The 18,906-nt window shown below is 49.6% G+C and overlaps 2 protein-coding genes across 6 annotated transcripts in view; both read left to right on the forward strand.

Annotated features, from left to right (window-relative positions):
- EHBP1 (EH domain binding protein 1) overlaps positions 1-7,393 on the forward strand; it is a 343,347-nt gene extending 335,954 nt beyond the window's left edge. For all 4 annotated transcript variants that reach the window (XM_007108111.4, XM_024133485.3, XM_007108113.4 and 1 more), the window contains 2 exons: positions 5,984-6,098; positions 6,316-7,393. In XM_007108111.4, the coding sequence (XP_007108173.2) occupies positions 5,984-6,098; positions 6,316-6,406 (206 nt within the window). In that variant the 3' untranslated portion in view covers positions 6,407-7,393. The remainder of the gene's footprint in view (positions 1-5,983; positions 6,099-6,315) is intronic.
- A 3,407-nt stretch (positions 7,394-10,800) lies between these two features.
- OTX1 (orthodenticle homeobox 1) lies at positions 10,801-18,053 on the forward strand. 2 transcript variants are annotated; one of them, XM_007108110.4, is made up of 5 exons: positions 10,801-11,019; positions 12,127-12,195; positions 13,764-13,970; positions 14,975-15,126; positions 16,413-18,053. In XM_007108110.4, the coding sequence occupies exons 3-5, from the start codon at positions 13,874-13,876 to the stop codon at positions 17,229-17,231; spliced, it is 1,068 nt and encodes a 355-aa protein (XP_007108172.1). In that variant the 5' UTR covers positions 10,801-11,019; positions 12,127-12,195; positions 13,764-13,873; the 3' UTR covers positions 17,232-18,053. The 2 variants fall into 2 exon arrangements, with proteins under 2 accessions (XP_007108172.1, XP_054945177.1); XM_055089202.1 differs by lacking the exon at positions 10,801-11,019 and adding an exon at positions 11,654-11,763.
- Positions 18,054-18,906: the final 853 nt, after the last annotated feature.

Below are 18,906 nucleotides of genomic sequence, written 5' to 3' on the forward strand. Positions count from 1 at the left end.
GTGCAAGTTAAAGAGGTTTGAGAAAGATCTATCATTTTGATTTTTCATGTTCATACTCTAAATTTTACCTTAATATTTAATTGATGTCAACACAAATATGTAACTGTCCAGTCTGCTATAGTTCTTAAGATTCCAGCTCCTATTAAGTGAATAATCAGGCAAAGATTCCGGCATATGAGATAAATGCAACACTTTCACACTTTATATAAAGCTTTTAAATGAATTACATATATAGTAATCCTAAGCATGGTTCATAATATCAATAAACATCAGCTAGCTTAACTATGGCATTTACTATATATGCTTATTTTTTTTTAATTCTTACTATTTTAGAATGCTGTTCTCCTTATACCTCTTAGTTGAAAATGTCTTATAGTTCAAAGATGTCCACTTAAAAGCTAATCCTTTGGGCTCTGTAAAATGGACCTTTTGTCTAATCAATGCAAATTGATTTTACTATTCTGTATTGACCTCTTAACGCATTGACTGTCCATTGTAATTTCTTTCTTCACCTGATAAGGTACCTGATCCATAAGAAGTCAATTCTAATTAGTTCAGAAACGGGAATTTAAGTTTGTAAGAGAGAGCCAAATGAAACCATAAGTTTTTAAATATTTTAATTAATATTGTTAGTAAATAAAATACATGCTATTTATCTAAATAGTATCTTATACATTTATAGAAGTTTTATTCTTACTTTTATATTCCTAATCTCATTTGATAAATATGACTAACAACATTTGTATATCCTAATTTAGAAATTAGATTTACTTTATTTAAAAGGCTTTCAGATAGCTAATTTCCTTCAAGTGGCTATCAAATTATATCACTAACAATGACTATAAAATTTGGCAAAATTATTTAAGAAGTTCTGTGAAACTTGCCACTGAATAAAATGTACAAATATACTAAATGGTATTTTTCCTCTTGATATAATTTTTGTAGTCATGGTATAGTCTTTAAAAGAGATTGGAAAGCTAAATAGTCATTTGAAAAGTAGGTATAGCAAATACTATTTATATGGTATATATATATGTATGTATAATATAAAATGTGTTTGTATATAGTATGTATAACTCATTATACAATTTATTCTTTATAGATTAATTATATATTATGCTCAATACAGAGTATTACAATGTTTAAAAATTTACTTTCTCATGTATAGTAAGTTAAATCATCCCTAAGATACAGCTTGATACAATACAGTTGACCTTTAAGGCAGATATTGCTTCTATCCCCAACCAGTATTATTACCAAATAGTACCATCTTTAAAGGAAGGCCATAATACATATAAAACATCCCAGTTTCATTGGCCATCCTATCCCTATATAATAGACCTACAGTCTTAAATAATCTAACATTTTTCTGCCTGCTCCCCTTGTACACATGGAAGAGCAGTAGAAAGTAATATTTTTGAAGAAGAGAAAAAAAATTAAATGTTTTTCTTTTCAGACACTTTTAATACAATAGTTAATTTTTTGTGGTTTTGTTCTGTTTTATTTTTTAATTAATACTATTGTCCCATATGTGATTGTGCCTTCAATCTCTCAGCCAGTTTCTGTTGCTGGTTGAGGGGGAAAAGAGACTTGAGGAAAGAAGCAGCCTGTTGATTACAAATAAAGACACTTTCTCAGAGAGAGGCCTGTCCCATTAGCCTGGGCAATATGTGGCCTGGGCTGTCCTAGAGAGATACTGAGCATCGTGATCATCAGTTCTTTGAAGAGAGTATCCTCTGAGCCAGCCCTTAGAATGGACACACATTCAGTAGTCTTTCAGAGTGTTAAAACACCACAGAAAAACACATGAACAGGCAACACTAATTGGTTTTGTTTTGCTTTCCTTTGTTTTAAAGTCCCTTCCGCTTTTCTTTCCCATCTTTTCTACTTAGTAGCCATAAGATGGTTTTCATGATAAATAAACTAAAATATTTTTGAACAATCTGCTACTGCAACCATTAACTAGGAGAAAAGCACAGAGTATTAATAGTCATAGTCCAGTGAAAGAAGTATTAACAACTTGGTTTGAAAGCAAAATAATAATAATAACATTCAGTATATCCATTCTTCTGAGAATCCATAATCACTTTGGCCTTTTTTTTTTTCCCTGAGGTGTTTTCATTGCAGGAGTTTCACTCTACTGAGCTAAGTTGTAGGATCCCTTAAGCTAACAAGCATCTTTCAGATACTTTTCCTATAGTTTTTTTGTTCCAGATTATTTAATGCCCCCTCAGGAAAGATAAATTCATTTCTGCACACATTGGGGTGGGCTTTTGGAAAGTGGTGTGTTCATTTTCTGCACAAGAAATGGATCTTCTCTAGGATTTTGTACATCTTGATTTATTCTTGGCTTAGAGTTTGAAGTGGGTGCTCTTCTAAAGGGATTTATGCATAGGTTCACTATTTTTGTAGTTATGGCTTATATGATAAGCTTTTTATATTTAAAATCAATATGTAATCCTGTGGAGGAGCTTATCCCCTAAAACCCCATTTGTAAATCTATTTTAGCTTTGTTACACAGCACAGCCACAGTCTTCCATAGATTGATTAGGTACAGCGGTAGAATCCTATCAAATGGCCTGCTCTGATGATGATGCAAACTCTTTCAGGATTGCTAGTTGACTGGAACTAAAGATAAGACTTGACTGCAATCCCCCAATGTGCTCTTTACAAAACTAGTGTTAATTTTCATCAAAGTGCCAGGCTTATTTATAGTGGCAAGGTTGAAGGTTTACTACAAGAACTTCAGGTCCTTTCTATTAAAGTGTTTATAGGTATTTCTTTTGCCTTTTTTCCAAGGTAATTATCAACTTCAGCAAATAAACTGAATCAGGGAATGAATAATTGGCCCTATATATAAAAAAAGAGTTTTTTAGATTAACAAAACAGCTCAGTGCAGATACACATAAACAGAATCTCTTTATTTTAACACTTTGGCTCAAATGCAGCATCAAAACTTAATCCTATTTGTTGTGAGAGGATATGGCTTTTGTAGCAAAAGTACACTGGAATCTTTAAATTAATCAGAACCCACATTGTAGTCTGTCCAAGCCAAAGTCAGTGCATCTAGCTAGCTGTTATAGGTGAGTAATCCTTTCTTAAAATGTATAACAAGTAACACATAAACTTACATTCAGGCTTTTAAAACATGATATTACATCTACGTGAAGCTATTTAAAGAGGGATTTTTTTAATATTTAAATGTAGACCTTGAACATACAAATGTGAATCTTGATCAATTTTAAAGGTGTTATCAAATTTTTTTAATCATCAAAATAGTTTACTTAATTTCCCAAATTAGCATTCAAATATGTGTGTGAATGTATATAAATTTACTCCTGTGAGAAAGCAAATCCAAAGTAAAAGTAGTTTTGCTAGTGTAAAATCTACTCACTGCATATAGCTATTTTCTCCACAATTTGACTATTTATTTGTAGATAGATACTATTGTAGTAATGACAAATTTAATATGAAAAATCCTATAAATTTATGCTGAAACATTTAAAATTCTAATGTCAGTTAAATTTGTGAGATGATGAAAATTACCTAAATATTCATAATTTAAAAATGTTTTTGTTACAGTTATGTGAAATGTCACTATTGAGCTAGGAAAAGGTTAAGATTTTTTAAATTATTCAATACTTAATGGATTAAAAATATAAAATTGTTTCCTCTCTTATCCATATTGTTAAAACCTTATTTTTTAAAAAATTAAAGAAATATTGATATTTCTAATTATTAATTAAAACCTTAAAAGTGACTGGTCAAGTATAGGGAAGGAATAATTTAATCAAGAAGATTATGTGTCATTAAAATTTATTTTTTCTTTAAAAAATTTTGTAATTTTCAACTTAATTATATTTTTTAAGTTTACAGTGGAGAAATTTTATTTCCCAGTAGTAAAGCTCTTATCAAAATGTTTTGGAAGTAAAGAATTATAAATTAAGCTTATAATCAGAATGATTTTTTGAGGTTGGAAATGGAAAAATCCATATTCATCAAAATTGGTAATCTTAATAATTATAAAATTTAGTTACAAATTTAGCAGGTTTTTCTCTGAGTTAATATTTCTAGAACTACAGTTACCTGAAATTAGACTAGATGACCTTTAAGATCTTTCCAACCTGGAGAGTCTATTAATTTATCTGCTGTGTAGAATGAAACTGATTAAGAACAAGAACCAGATTAGAAAATTGTCCAGCATTCCTGACCTCAGTTGCATTTAAATCCAAGGAATAAAATTGTGATAGATATGGCTTTTCTCCAATTTTGCTGTTTCATTATTATTTTTTAAATTCTTACATTAAGAAAAAAACTTTCCATAGCAATAGTTTCTTTATTCCTCTCTATGCAATAGAATACTTCTCTTTAAATAAGAATGTAATGTGACCAATTATTTAATGTACTTATTTGTGTTTTGTATCGAATGTGGGGTAATTAATATATGGCATGTTTAATATATATGTGTGTATGTATTCGACCTTGTAATGAAAGGAATAGTGATAAAATAGAATAAATTATTCTAGCTTTTTGCTGCTATTCTAACCTTTATTGCATGATGATGCATCTAATTTTTAATTTGTAAATACAAGATAGAATTCCCTCTAGCTCCATTTGCTTTCATAAAGCTGCTGAGCAGTTTGCTGTCTTGAATAAATTTTGCTTTGGAGGGGGTCGGGGGGATTTGAACCAGCACATTCTTGTGTGGTTTGTGAAGATTCACATGGTAACCAGCGGTGTGCATTGTTGGGTTTATCTGAATAAGCACCAGCCATGTGAGTTTTAACATGATTGCCCAGGGCAATGGAGAGAGAAGAGAGAAACCAGAAAGGATTGCACTCCTCTCTGTTTTTTGGAAAGTGCATTTGCTGGGGGAGGGGGCTACATGAGTCAGTGGCCAGGGTATTTTTTTTTTTTTTAAGCCGGTGTCCTGTTTCCCTCTAGGTCCTCATTTGTTCGGCTATCTGCTTCATCATCTACTTCTTCTTTTCATTGTTTACCTTCCTAATGAGGGAGGCGGGGTAGACTGGGGGTTGACTGACAGCTACAAGCCCTTACAGTCTGGCCAGAGAGCAGTTGGCTTTGGTTTCAAAAGTGCTTTAAATGTTCGATTTGGTCCTGTTTTTATTAAACGAAACTGCTGCTCATCTTAAGGAAATTATCAGACCAGCAATGATTAGGAAATATATTATTGGGGCCTAAAACCTTCAAAAAACTGCCCCTTCCCATGGAAGGAGCACTGCCCATCGGATTTTCCAATCGGGGTTTCAAAAAGAAGTATGTAATTTTTCCTTTGCAAAAGTGCTTTGATTTGAAACCACGCAGCAAACCTCTCCAAAAGAAAACTGGCTGTGATGCGATCGAGAGCTGCAGTGTAATGTTGCAGAGCAAATTTATTTTTTACTTCAAAGAAAAATGCTAATTAGCCGATTCACTACTTTTAAAGTTATTGTGAAGCATATGGCGCCCAGTGTGAGATACATCCAACTGCTAAAATAGAGCGAAGAGGAAATTAGCGAAGAATGGGCTGTATGGGGTGAGCATGGGGTTGGGGGAGGAGGATAGGTTCTCAGGCAGATTCTCTAGCCTTTTCAGGGTGATTTTATCGCCCATCTCTGCTTCCCGCCTCCTCATTCACCCACATTCCCCCCTCACCGCTCGGGCCGACCTCTTCTGGGCCTCCAGCTCTCCCTCCCCCACTTTGGCTGACATCAGGTGCGCACCTCCGCTGGCCACCGGCGCACACCTGGTCTCTTGCAGGTTCCAGCCCAGCCCGTAGCCGTCTCCATCTACGGAAAATACTTAGAAAGTAGGGTTTTAGGGGTGAAATTCTCACCACGACGGCCAAACTCTCCGTGAAACACTAGCTAGTGGCTCTGTAATATGGTTTGCAGAGAAATAAAAGGGAACTGGAAAAGGCGGGAAGGGGAGGGCAGGGTGGGGTGGGGGACCGGGTGGGTAAGGAGCCTCCCGTCCCCTGCAGACTGGCAGAAGACCGAGGCCCAGAAGCGACGTGAGCAGCTCCTGCTGGATGAGCTGGTGGCCCTAGTGGACAAGCGCGACGCGCTCGTCAGGGACCTGGACGCGCAGGAGAAGCAGTAAGTGGGCGGTGGGGTCGGGGTCGAGGCTCTGACGCCTGCTGAGGGCCGGAGAAGTTTTCGGAAAGTTCAGTCCAGAGGTCCTGGGTGGGCCGGGGCAGCCTCCCGCTGGCCCCGCGAACCCCGTTCCCTCTGGGGCTCGGAATGCGGGGCGAGAGGAGAGTGCCGCTCTGAGCTCCAAGAAGAAAAATAATTTGGTTTCCTGTTTGACTTCCAGGGCCGAAGAAGAAGACGAGCATTTGGAGCGAACTCTGGAGCAAAACAAAGGCAAGATGGCCAAGAAAGAAGAGAAATGTGTTCTGCAATAGAAACCAGACCAGAATCTTGACCAACATTTTATTAGTCTTGGGTCCCTAGACCAGAAAAAGTCATTCTCGTTGTTGATTTAAAACTTTTAACATTTTGTTTGGCTGGATTGTACTTCTTTACCACTACCACCACCTCTTTTCCTCCCTTTTTTCCAGACAGTGTACAGAACTCCGAAATAGCTTTGTTTAAGGATTGTGTGTGTGTGTGTGTGTGAGTTAATCATTTCCTTGAAATCATGTAAAATAGATTGCACAGACATCTTGTGAGTGATTGGTATTAGGAGTGTTCAAGAAACTGTTCAAAGAAGAAAGAAAAGAAAACTCTTCCCTCATTATTTTCCCTCATTTTTTGATGGAGGAAAATTTTAAAACATTTTTGTTGTTGTTGTTATTGTTAATAGCATAATGAGGGGTGGGAGGGGGCTTAAGAGGGAGGGATAAGGAAAATGTCATGAATGATTTTTTTCCAGTCCTGCCATATGTAACACTGAGTCTGTTACCTAAATTTTATAGTTAGATCATCTTCAATTTACTTATTAAACGGTGTTCTATTTACCAGTGGGATTTTCTGCAGTTGTTTTGCGTTTCACTATGAAGATAATAGGGTACTTCTCCTCTGCTTTCTTCGGAGGATGGCCCTTTAACGTAGCCTGAAACAAGTCCTGTGATTTGAAGTGAGCTGTAAGGATGGGATTAATTGACATGCATCACTTTACAAAGACAGTCTTATCATTTGAGAATGCGCCATCTTTTTCTCTGGATAATTATTTATTACATCTAGCTTGGTTCCTACATTTTGTTGGGTCTCAAAATTGGCTCAAGAATGGTGTTAATATTTATTCTGTATTGATAAAAGTCTGTCTTGCTATTATGAGTAAATCCTCCAATTAATATTTTCTTCTCTAGCATAGCACTGTCATTTTTTTGTGAAAATGGTTATCTGTTTATTTATTACAATACTGAGTCATATATAAATTTTCAATAAAAGCAGGAACTTTCTTACCTTAAACACTGCTGCTACTTCTTTGCAATGAAAACTTGAGGAGAAGTTTTTGTATTCATAAGACTTTTCATGTGGAAAAATGGTCCTCTTGAATGCAGGGCAGGATACTGGGCTGTATTTGGAGCTGAATAAGTTTACACCACCCCAGAGGGGCCCTGCTGACACACGAATGCGAATTGAAAAGCAATTAGTCATATTTTCTTAAGCAGTGTAAACTATCATCTTTTAGAGGGTCATCTCTTAACGATTTGAGGAAATTTGTGATTCCACAGCACTGAAAAAAATGTAATTTTCCATTGTTATAATTTTGCACTCATATGAGGAAGAACTATGACTTCTGATAACCGGCAAGTCTGTAGATGCCGAAGTGAAAGGAAGAGGGTTATTGTTGGAGGGGAGGAGGAGGGTAAGTGTGTGCAGGTGTGTGTGTGTATGAGATGAGGGAAAGGGAACTTTCAACCAGAAGTTCTAAGCTACAGAAGAAACTGGCGATTTTATGGTAGTTTCCATCACTCTTCTACAGAGGTGTCTTGAAACAAAGAAAGCTCGTTCAACAAGTCTGGAGACAGAGAAAACAGTCCACTAGCATTTATACGTTACCCTAGATCATACATACATATCTACACATATACATATATGTACATATACAGACAAATATTTATACCAATACACACACAAATTCCTTTCGAAAACTATGCAGCCGCCAGTCTTTCAAAATGATAAAACCTTGCTACGGTAGAATTTCTTCACGACAAGGATTTTAAGAAGTTATTGAAAAGTTATCAGAACTAAATGAAATCGGCTATTTGCCCTCTTTATTAGAGCAGGAGAACAAGAGGGAGCTACCGCTCCCTGGGGAAGCTCTCAGATCCCGGCCCTAACCCCAGGGAAACCGGCAGACGAAAACCATCAGCCCGGAGCAGCCTGGGGCTTGGGTGACCGGCGTCACCCACTCCATTTACGCAGGATTCGGATTCGGGGAACATTCCCTCTCGCGGAGCCTCGCAGAGAGGCGGCTCCCCCAAGCCGCTCGCGACCTGCCAAGTGACAATCCTTCGCGAGCCCCAGATTTGCTGCCCGTCTCCCTGCCCCTCCTGCCTCTCAGTCCCGAGCCTCGCGGGGTTTCCATTGGGCTGCTCTGTGGCGCCCGCACGCCCCGCAGCGGCGGCGGAGCGCGGCCCCCGGGGACCATCGGGGTCAGGCCCGCGGCGAGGGCGCCGCATCCGGATTTCGTCGCGTGGTGCCCAGAGGCTGCCTCCCGGGCGCAGGCGCGAGCCCAGCACGCCTAGAGGCCGGCAATCCGAAAGCCCGCGCTGCGGCAAAAGAAGCTGTGGGCCCGGGGGTCGCCGAGGAGGAGGAGGAGGAGTGTTGGCAGCGGGCTGGCTTGGGCACAGCCCGCGGGCCGGTGCAGAACTTCCGCCCCTGGCCAGGATCCCAGGGCCCCGGAGCCAAACCCCTCCCCCTGTCCCAAGTGTCCTCCAGAGTCTGGCCCGGCCTCGAGGTCACCTGGATGCTAAAGCCAGGGCCCAGCTCCCACGCCCCCTCCCCGGCCCGGGGCCCTCGAGCTGAGTCCACGGGCCCTCCCCGGGCGAGGACCCCTCTTCCCCTCCCCGAGCTGCGGCCGTTGCTGGAACGGTCGAGGCTTCTGGCCCTGCGTCTCTCCCACCTGGATATTTGCCTAGCGACGGCCACCTCAGTCCTTTACGCCACATACAAGAAACTTTCATCTCAGTCTCCCCCGTCTCCTCTCTCCTCCCTCTCCCCTCTTCTCTCTTTTTCTTCTCTTAATCCCGGGGTTGTATGGGTTGAGCATTAAAAATATTCGCCTGCAATTGGGGATTAGATAAATACTCTCATTAGGGGGGAAAAAATCGTGCTACTTGATACCTCCCAACTTCCCCGAGACCGCGGCAGCATCTGGAACCGAGAGCGCCCGGCTCCCGCTTGGCGGGCCCTGGGGACCGCCTGAGCACATTCCAGCGCGCACTGCCGCCCCACCTCGCCGCGCCGGACCTCGGCCCAGCGCCGCAGCTGCAGGCCAAACGGGGCCGGGAAGAGGCGGGAGTGCGAGAGTTTGCGGGACTGGGACAGGGCACGCACCCAGGCCTGGGAGGGCTAACCCAGGCACACAGCGCGCAGGCCCCGGCCGGGGTAGCGCCGGGCTAGGGACGCAGTGCCGCCGAAGCTCACCCCACGGCGCCGGCATACTCTTCCCCCTCACACTAGTGCGCTCCAGCCCGCGCCTTTCCCCAGAACCGAAAGCGGGGGTGTATTTCGTTTTTTTCCTTAAATCTCTGCACATTTCGGGGGCTCAGAGTCTTGGGCCTCGCGGACTATTCCCCGCGGGGGCCTGCGCGAGCCAAAGGTGGTGTCCCCGCTCGGGTCAGCGCTGCGCTCTGCGCAGTTTCTTTTCCTGTTGTCTTTTTCTTGTTCATGTTTTTCCTTTTCTCCCGTTCTTTTATTGTTTTCTCTCTCTCTTTCTCTCCCTTTTGTGAATGGGCCGTGGTGTCTTTGTTCTGGAGAGAAGCGCCCGTGTCGCCGACTTTTGTGAACCAGAGAAGGATCTTGTAAAACCTTTTCTCCTTCATACTTCCCCACTCCCACCCCTCCTCTTTTGCCCCTTTGATTAGATGTTCCCTCATCGTCAAAAAAAAATGTAATTTCGTTAGCCTGGCGGCCACTTTCTTTGAACATTAGCTCGCTTTCAGCTCCAACTTCAATTAGAAGGAGTTGATTTTGAGAGATCAACAAAAGGACCGACCAAAGCCTTATTAAAGGTCCTAAGAAGATCTCCCGGGTTCTTTGAGAAGCAGTTAAGGAAACAGTGTGCCCTCCATCATATTCTGTTACCGTATTTTATTCGGACTCCAAAGGAAAGTGTCGCTTGGGGGAGGGGGAAGCACTTTGAAGAGCGGCGGCCGCGGCCCCTTTTCACTCAGCGGGCTCCCCCTTCCTTCTCCTCCACCTCCTCGCCCCGCGCCTGGTCCGCTCTCGGTGCCCGACCCTGCGGCCCCGCAGCGCCCGCGCTCCCCACCGCGAAGCGCCCGGTGGCTCCTTGACTCGCCCTCACACTTACTCCTGTTCAAACTTTTCACTCCGCCTGTTGAGGTGGAGGGGAGGGGGGATTAGGAAGAAGCGGTAGGAATTCCTCGAAAGGGAGTAAAGTGCCTAATATTCAGGAGGAGGTGCCATTTAAAAGAATTGCCTTACTCAGTGTTGGGGCGAAAACACTTTTTTTTTTTTTTTTTTTTTGCGCTTTGACTAGTCCATCCAGGTAGACGTGTTTGAGAAGTTTGTTCGATTGGGAAATGGGCTTCGCCAGTACGAACGATACGGGGAGATCGCTTCAAGGAGGCTCCTGCGGCATGTGGGAAAGAAACTGAGGGCAGGGGTCTGTGGCCACGTTTTCCACCAAATTGTCCCTTGTAAAAGGAGAACGGGAAGGAGACAGTGTGAAAGAGAAAGTTTCCTATCCAAACCTTTCGATTCAGAAGTAGGGTGTGTGTGTAAGGGAGAGGGGACTCTGGGCTCCAACATTTCAAAAGAAGCGTTTAGGATTTGCAAACACCTTTCGTGGGGACTGGGAACACCAGGAGACGCCGAAGAGCAGGTAAGTGGCCGTGCCTCCCCTGCGGGTGCTGCTCGCGGGCGCGGGAGTCCTGAGGCGCCGAGGCGGGATCTGCGCACTGGGAGCTGCTCCCGCGCTCGGTAAAGTAGCCTGTGCCAGCACGAGCCGCCCGCGGCGTCCCTCTGCGGGTGATGGCGCGGTGGATGAAGACGCTGGGGCCCGCGGCGCCGGGAGAGGGGCCGGGGGCCCGCTCCCCTCCAGCCCGCGGCTCCCGTGTCGTCGCGCCCACCGGGCCGCCGAGCTGGGTGGCGCGCGGGAGAGCGAGAGAACCGGTTCTCCAGCACCTCGCCTCCTGCCACTCCCTCCAGGGCGCCAAAAGGGCGAGAGAAGGGCGGGGAGCCCCGGGGCGGCCTCAGGACCGGCGTCCCCCTCCACGGCCTGGGCTCCCGCGCTGCGCTCGTCTCCCTCGCGTCGCTCTGCGCCGCGTTTGCCGCCAGTCGAGCCCCGGAGTTAGCGCGCGACCGGGGCGGGGCGGGCGGGCGGTGAGGGCGGGGTGCAGGGGGCGGGGGAGGGCGGGGGCGCGCGGAGGTAACCCCCGGCTCGTGCTGCCATTGCCCGGCTCCCTGTCACTCAGCCCGCGCGGGGCCAGGGATTGGCAGCCTAGCCCGGTTACGCACTCACCTCGCGTTCACATACCCGGGGAGGGCATTAGAAAGGTGATCAATCTTCATCAGGCTACATTTCCAATCACCTAAACAACCAGGCCAGACAAGCCACTCCGACAAGGTAAATCGCTTGATTTATTTAGTTTGCGAAGTGCCTCTGCGGGGCTTCCCCAGCCCCCACCGCCTCCACGCTGCACGGAGTGCCACGGCAACCTCGAGCCACCTCCCAGCTCTGCCCCTTTCACCCCCACCCTCCTCCTTGCGGCCCCTCGGCGCGGTCCCGGGCGAGGCAGTGTCTCGGGAGCGTGTAGGGCTCTGCAAACAAAGTGTGTGTGTGCAATAAAGTGAAACCTGGAGGGACACGCACAAAGCCACTGGAAAGAAAGAGAAAGGGAGGAGGGAAGTTGGGGAAAGAAAGAAATCCGGGGGTCCTAGACCAACCGCCCAACCCGGCGGGTAATTCCTCTGCTGCTCTGTTTTGCAGGTTGGCTGCCCGGAAAGTCTGTGTGAGGGTGCGAGGTAGATGGTGAGCGGCCCCGTCAGCTGAGGGCAGGTAAGGAGAAAGCCGGGAGCCGCCCGGGACTCTGGGAATGCGTCGGTTGCTCTTGCCTCCCCGTCCTCAAACGGGTCCCCGCTTCCCAGGTCCCCGGCACGTGGGCGGGGCTGGGAGGCGACCTGGCTCCCCTCTTGCTGCGCTGAGGACCCCGGAGCTCTGCTGCGGCCCCGCGCCCCTCCCCCGCCTCCTCCGAAGTAACCGAGCTGAAGTGCTAAGTTTGAAGAAAGTCTTTGAAAACTCACGCAGCAGCCTAGAAGAATCGCCGCGGCTGAGTCCCATTCTCCTTCGGCCCCAGAGCCCAGGCTCTTTCCCTTCTGTCGCCTTCCCTGCAAACTAGGTTCTCCCGGCCCAGGTCCCGTGGGGACGGGAGCGGGAGGCTTCTTTAGCTCTAACTTCTTTCTTTCCCTAAACTCTCTAGCCCGGGTCCCAGGTCTGCTTTGAGTTCCTTGAAGCGGGGTAAAGCGACAGGTCCTCTGGGGTCTCAGACCCACACCCCCAGCGTCACTTCCTGACCCCTGATTGTAGCGCCTCAGTTTTGGGGCAGCTGGGGAAGCCAGGCGTCGACCTTCCAGCCCGGGTCAGAGCGAGCTACGCCTCAGAGGCCTAGTTCTCTAGTCTCGATCGGGTCTTGCGGCCGCGGGTTCAGCTAGTAGGATGGGCGGGGAGCGCACCGGACCTGCTGCACTCAGGCCTCCCAAATCCGCCAGACCCTTGGGGCGTTGGGCAGGTCACCTTTCAACCCCGGCCGGGACCCCATTGTCCGCAGTCAGGACCGTCTTGCGTTGACGAAAAACGGCCTGCGGCTGTGGCGAGGCGCCGGTGACCTCGGGCGGCATCTTAGAACCGCCACCTGTACAGTGACCCATTCTGGTCGCCTCTGCGGGACCTGGGCTCGAAACTGTCTGTGGTCGAGGTGTGGGTGGGATTCCGGGTAAACAGTCTTTCAGCGGCTGGGCACAGAGAAGTCAACTGGAAGGGCGGCTGTAGGCTCTTGGGCCAGGACCCAGCCGAGGAGACTTTGGCAGGTCGCACTCTCCCAAGTGGGCAATGCGTCCCGGAGAGGCTCAGGTGCCGCTAGTCCTCCGCAGTGCCTCACCCGGGCTCTCCGGAGTCTACCTGTGCGTCCCACTTTCAAAAACGTTTGAAACAACGCCTCATGGTCTGGGTCTCCTGCCGCCTGGGGGCCGAGCAAATGTTTTCTTGTACGGTGTGAGGCCCGTTCCCACCCGACCAGAATTTTGCCTAGTCTTGGGACCTAGCCGACTCTGCGGTTCAGGCTCTGACCTCCCAAGCTTGGCCCTGATTTTAACCTCTCCTCACTCCTAGTGTCGCCCTATGAGTGTCTGGCCCATCCCGAGCCCGAAAAGAGGTGATCATGATCCAGCTATTTTACTTTTCAAGGAAGCTGTGGTCTTTGGGCTAAGGCCTTATAGAGCCGAGTTGACCGCCCTGTACAGTTCCGTAACCGGCGTCCCTTCCCCATCCTGTGATTCCTTGCCTCGGACAAGACCAGGAAGCCGTGATGGCTCGGAATGACGGTTTCCGTGTGTCTCGTGTCTCCATAGGCCGGGCCCCCAGACGCAACAGAGCTTGAAGGACTGCGCAGTGGGAGCCCCGCACTGCGCCCGGCCCCGGCCCCCTGGATCCTTCGGGGCGCCTCCACCCAGCTGTTAGCATGATGTCTTACCTCAAACAACCCCCATACGGCATGAACGGGCTGGGCCTAGCCGGGCCGGCTATGGACCTTCTACACCCCTCCGTGGGCTATCCGGGTGAGCACCGGCCCCCGCCGCCGGCCCCTGCAAATCTTGGGGATCCCCAGCATCTCGGGTTTAAGCACAAACTTTGTCGTGGATCGGCCCAGGGAACCGCTTGCCTAGTCTGCTTACGGTGCAGGGCACGCTGCAGGCTTGCAGGGCAGAATCGCGGGTCTTTGAGGACGGCCGGGGCGGCGAAAACGTGAGACGTAAGCCCTCCTTGCCTGGCCACACCGGCACCTTGTCTCCCGTTGTGCTTCCACTGCCAGCACAGGGTGCATTTACCCACGGATTCGATTTCTCATGGGTGGTGTGTGTGCGTGCGTGCGTGTGTGTGTGTGTGTGTGTGTGTGTGTGAGAGAGAGAGAGAGAGAGAGAGAGAGAGAGAGAGAGAGAGAGAGAGAGAGGGGATCTATGCCTTTACCCCCAACACTGAATGAGGAATATGGACACTTGCTAGGCCCTGAGAGGAAGGGCTGAGCTTGCCTTATGCAAAGCGACTGGCTGAGCTGTGGAGGGGGAATTCTCCTTCCCTAATTAAACTGTCCTCTAGACGGGTGGCCTGCACCAACTTTTGCACTGTTGATGTGGACGACTTGAGCCGAATCCTGGCTGTCTTTTCTAGGTTCCACTCCTTCACCCCCATTTTTTCCCTCGGAAAGTGTTTTCCAGGACGTGTTTCTGCACACCCCTTCCCCACCTTCCAGCCAGGGAGGGTGTTGGGAGGGGGGCAGTGAAGGAAGAAAGATTGTATAACTTCTCTTCCTTTCTTAACTTCTGAGAGGCAGGGAAGGGGGCAGCCCTGGAGTGCCGGAGACACTGGCTGCCAGTCTCTCACACATGCAGTTTCTCCCACCTGTGGCTGTCAGGCTCGGCCTCCCTGGGGAGTTGTTTTTGCTCGGAGCTCGGCTTTCTTTTGCAACGGCCTGGTTCAGGGCCTGCCAGGGGCCGGTCCGCGTCCTCTAGCGCGAGTCCGCGTGGCCACCACTGACCCGACGCGCCCCCGCGTTTCCCCTCAGCCACCCCGCGGAAGCAGCGACGGGAGCGTACCACCTTTACGCGCTCTCAGCTGGACGTGCTCGAGGCGCTCTTCGCCAAGACTCGCTACCCTGACATCTTCATGCGCGAGGAGGTGGCGCTCAAGATCAACCTGCCAGAGTCCAGAGTCCAGGTGCGCGCGCTCGCGGGACTTCAGGGTCGGGGGTGGGGTGCTGGGGCTGGTTGGAGAGGGCCTGGGAAGGGGGGTCTGGTGTGGGGGCGGGCTTACAGTCTGGGTAGCCCCTCTCAGACTCCCCCTAGCGCTGGGCCGGGCCTGGCAGAGGGGCCAAAGTTAGAGGAGCTAGCTTAGAGCCCTGGATTCCGCCCTTGGCCCCAGGGCGCCTTTGCTATCCAAAGTCCTTTTTAGGATTGCCGGAGGACAAGCGAGGCTCCTGAAGGTAACGTGCCCTGAGAGCCCGACACTTGCCCCTGCCGCTTTGGCCGCCCCAGGACTTGGCAGTTTCCTTCCGGGTCCTGAATTCTTCCTCCGCCCTTGCCTTGTATCCCGGGGATCCTGGAAATGGAAGAGTGGGGCTTGGCCAGAGCCTGGTGCCCTGTCTGGGAGTGCGCCCCACGGGTGGCGCCAGTTTGGTTAGACATTTCCTTTGCCCGGAGAGGATGCCGAACGCAAAACCTGGCTACCAGCTTTGCTGTTTCTGTTTTTGCGATGAAAGGGACCCGAAAATACTGTTCGGATTATAACTCAGAACTCTCCTCAAAGGCCTTTTATCTTGCCTTTTTCCCCCCAGAGGCTCGAGAAAACAGGAATGCCATGTCTTGTACCGGGGCCTTCCAAGAGGAGTGAGAACTTTATGACTGTCCTATTTGGTTCCCCACTTGGAGCCAAGAAGTCCAACGAAATTCTGCCCAGGCTTCCTTCCCTCGTCCCCCGAGTACTGCCTCTGTTCAGCCTCCTGGGCTTGCTCCTGCTCCCATCCAAATTTTCGCCCTGCCCAGCACCAGACCTGCAGGGGCGGAGGGGCTCCGGCCTCAAACTCGGGGACTGTCCCCCACTCCGCGGCCTGCTCTGTGCCTCTCCGCAGTTTCCTGAGCTCTATTCATAGAAGACAGGGCCTCCAAACATACATAGGTCTGTTGGGAAGCAGCCAACAGCATCAGTTTAGAGATGGCTGAACTTCTGGCTGGACAGACACAAACGTTCCGCCCTCCGGCAGAGTTGCGCTGGGGGTGGGGGGGAGTGCACATCCCTACTTTGCCAGAGGAGGGTCTTTGAGCAGAAGGATGGGGGAGGGTGGAGGAGCAGGGAATGCAGGGTCTGGCCGGGTCGGAGATGGGGAGGGGAGGAGGCGTCGATAGGAGAGGGATGCGGATCCCAGGCCGGGTGTTGGTCCAAGGGGCGGAGGAGTGGCAAGCTCTACTCTCCCCCTGACACGCTCTCCCCCACCCGGCCCGCTGCAGGTCTGGTTCAAGAACCGCCGCGCCAAATGCCGCCAGCAGCAGCAGAGCGGGAGCGGGACCAAGAGCCGCCCAGCCAAGAAGAAGTCGTCCCCGGTGCGGGAGAGCTCGGGCTCCGAAAGCAGCGGCCAGTTCACGCCGCCCGCTGTGTCCAGTTCCGCCTCGTCCTCCAGTTCCGCATCGAGCGCTTCGGCCAATCCGGCGGCTGCAGCGGCTGCAGGCCTGGGCGGGAACCCGGCGGTGGCAGTCCCGTCGTCGTTGAGTACGCCGGCTGCCTCGTCCATCTGGAGTCCGGCTTCCATCTCGCCCGGCTCAGCGCCCGCTTCCGTGTCGGTGCCCGAGCCTCTGGCCGCACCTAGCAACGCATCGTGTATGCAGCGCTCGGTAGCCGCAGGCGCCGCCTCTGCCGCAGCCTCCTATCCCATGTCCTACGGCCAGGGCGGCAGCTATGGCCAGGGCTACCCCGCGCCCTCCTCTTCCTACTTTGGCGGCGTGGACTGCAGCTCATATCTAGCGCCCATGCACTCGCACCACCACCCTCACCAGCTCAGCCCTATGGCACCCTCCTCCATGGCGAGCCACCATCACCACCATCCCCACGCGCACCACCCGTTGAGCCAGTCTTCAGGCCACCACCACCACCATCACCACCACCATCACCAGGGCTACGGCGGCTCGGGGCTCGCCTTCAACTCTGCCGACTGCTTGGATTACAAGGAGCCTGGCGCTGCCGCCGCTTCCTCCGCTTGGAAACTCAACTTCAACTCGCCTGACTGTCTGGACTATAAGGACCAAGCCTCATGGAGGTTTCAGGTCTTGTGAGCCCAGGAGTGGGAGGAAGAGAAGAAGAAACGAAACTACCTGCGCCCTCCGTGGTCCCCGTCCAGTTGTTGCTGCTGCTGCTGCTGCACTGCCCACCTTTGCCTCGGCTTTTCCAGACCTGAAATTTCATGCTCCCAAAAGATGCCCATTGCTGCACTGCCGCCCTCATCTTTGTGCCACTTGCTTGGGGGATGTGCAAACCCTGCCCACCCCTTGGATGAGGGGACCGGTGCTTCGGCTTGGCCCTCAAGTTCTATACGGGAGAGCTGTGTGCTCCCCTCCTCAACCCCTAACGAACTCCTAAGTCACCATCTTCTAGTCTTTCTGGACAGTTATTATGGGCTTGCAGCCTTCGGAGGCTCTTCGCTCTGACTTGCTGTTTGAGCCCTACACTTTAATTTATTCTTTCTGGACACTGGAGTCACTAACTGGCATGTGTCTGCCTGTTGGAGTGCACCCATACTCTCCAAATCAAAACAACCACTAAGCGTTTCTCGCGTGCAGACTGCCGCCCCTTCAGCTGCCCTAAGCCCCGCTCCCCGCCTGCAGACCAGAGCTTCCCGGCGTTTCCTCCTTCCCAGCCGGATGCGCTGGGACGAGGCCCGGAGGGAGGAGCGCACCCATAGCCTCTCGCGCACAGCCCCGCCCTGCGTAGAACTGGCTCAGGCTTCCGCTTCGGCGGGAATGCTGTATATAGTCAGGTCCGTTCCAGGGACCACTTAAACTTTTTAGTTGCTGTTGGTTGAACTGAGCATATCTCGTCTTAGAGCCCAAGAAATAGAACTTTAAGATATATACAGCATATATATACACATATATATATAACAAAAGCAAAAAATATTTTCCCTCTGTCCCCTTTCCTCTCTTCCTCAAACGATGGCGCTTTTACTTTTTCAGTTGTTGCAAAGCTTCCCTGCCCTCTCACACTTTCTCCCTCTGTGTATTTATTAAAGAGAATCGTTTGGTTTCAGGAAGCTGCGCGCGGAGGATCGGGAGGGTCTGGGAGTGTGAAGGCAAGAGCCAAGTCAGGGTACAGGGGAGGGGGGCTAGTCTGGGCTGGGGCGCAGGAGTGAGCCCTTCACCAGGTCTAAGCACAGGGTCGCAGTTCCAGTTAAGAGATCAAAACCAAAAGAAAACAAAAAATAAAAATACAGCATTATGGAAAAACAAACAAACCCAGGCCCCAAACCCCGGTTCCAATTCCTCTGTCGGCTTCTCTCTCTTTAAACAACCCTGTTTTGTCTAGTGAGTTTTTAGTGCACCTTCATTCTCCGAAATCTGCGGAGAACCCACGCCTGTATATCAGTTTTGGCTTTGGCCTTTTCGTCCAGTAGGTGGGAAAGTAATTTGTAAATTTGATTTGTCCGATGTGAAGATCGCAAATTACTTGTTGAAATGTAAGGCAGTCCCCTTCCGCCCCCTTTATCTACATTATTTCCCGAAAATAAATGCAAATTAATGAACGGCTTGTCAGTGTTGCTCTTCTGCTTCCAGCCCAGGTCCTGGTCTTGGGTGGGTGCAGGGGACTAAAAAGAGGAAACCCCCGTGTTAATAACCCGCGTGTTAATAACCTGTGTGAAGCTGGAGGCCAAAGAAATGCTCTCCTAGGGAGGGTCCCTCCCTCCCGGTCAGCCCGGCCTCTTCCCCCAGGCGTTTTGACCCCGTATCCCCTCTC

This window comes from Physeter macrocephalus, chromosome 12, assembly GCF_002837175.3.
Source record: "Physeter macrocephalus isolate SW-GA chromosome 12, ASM283717v5, whole genome shotgun sequence".
Taxonomy (NCBI): domain Eukaryota; kingdom Metazoa; phylum Chordata; class Mammalia; order Artiodactyla; family Physeteridae; genus Physeter; species Physeter macrocephalus.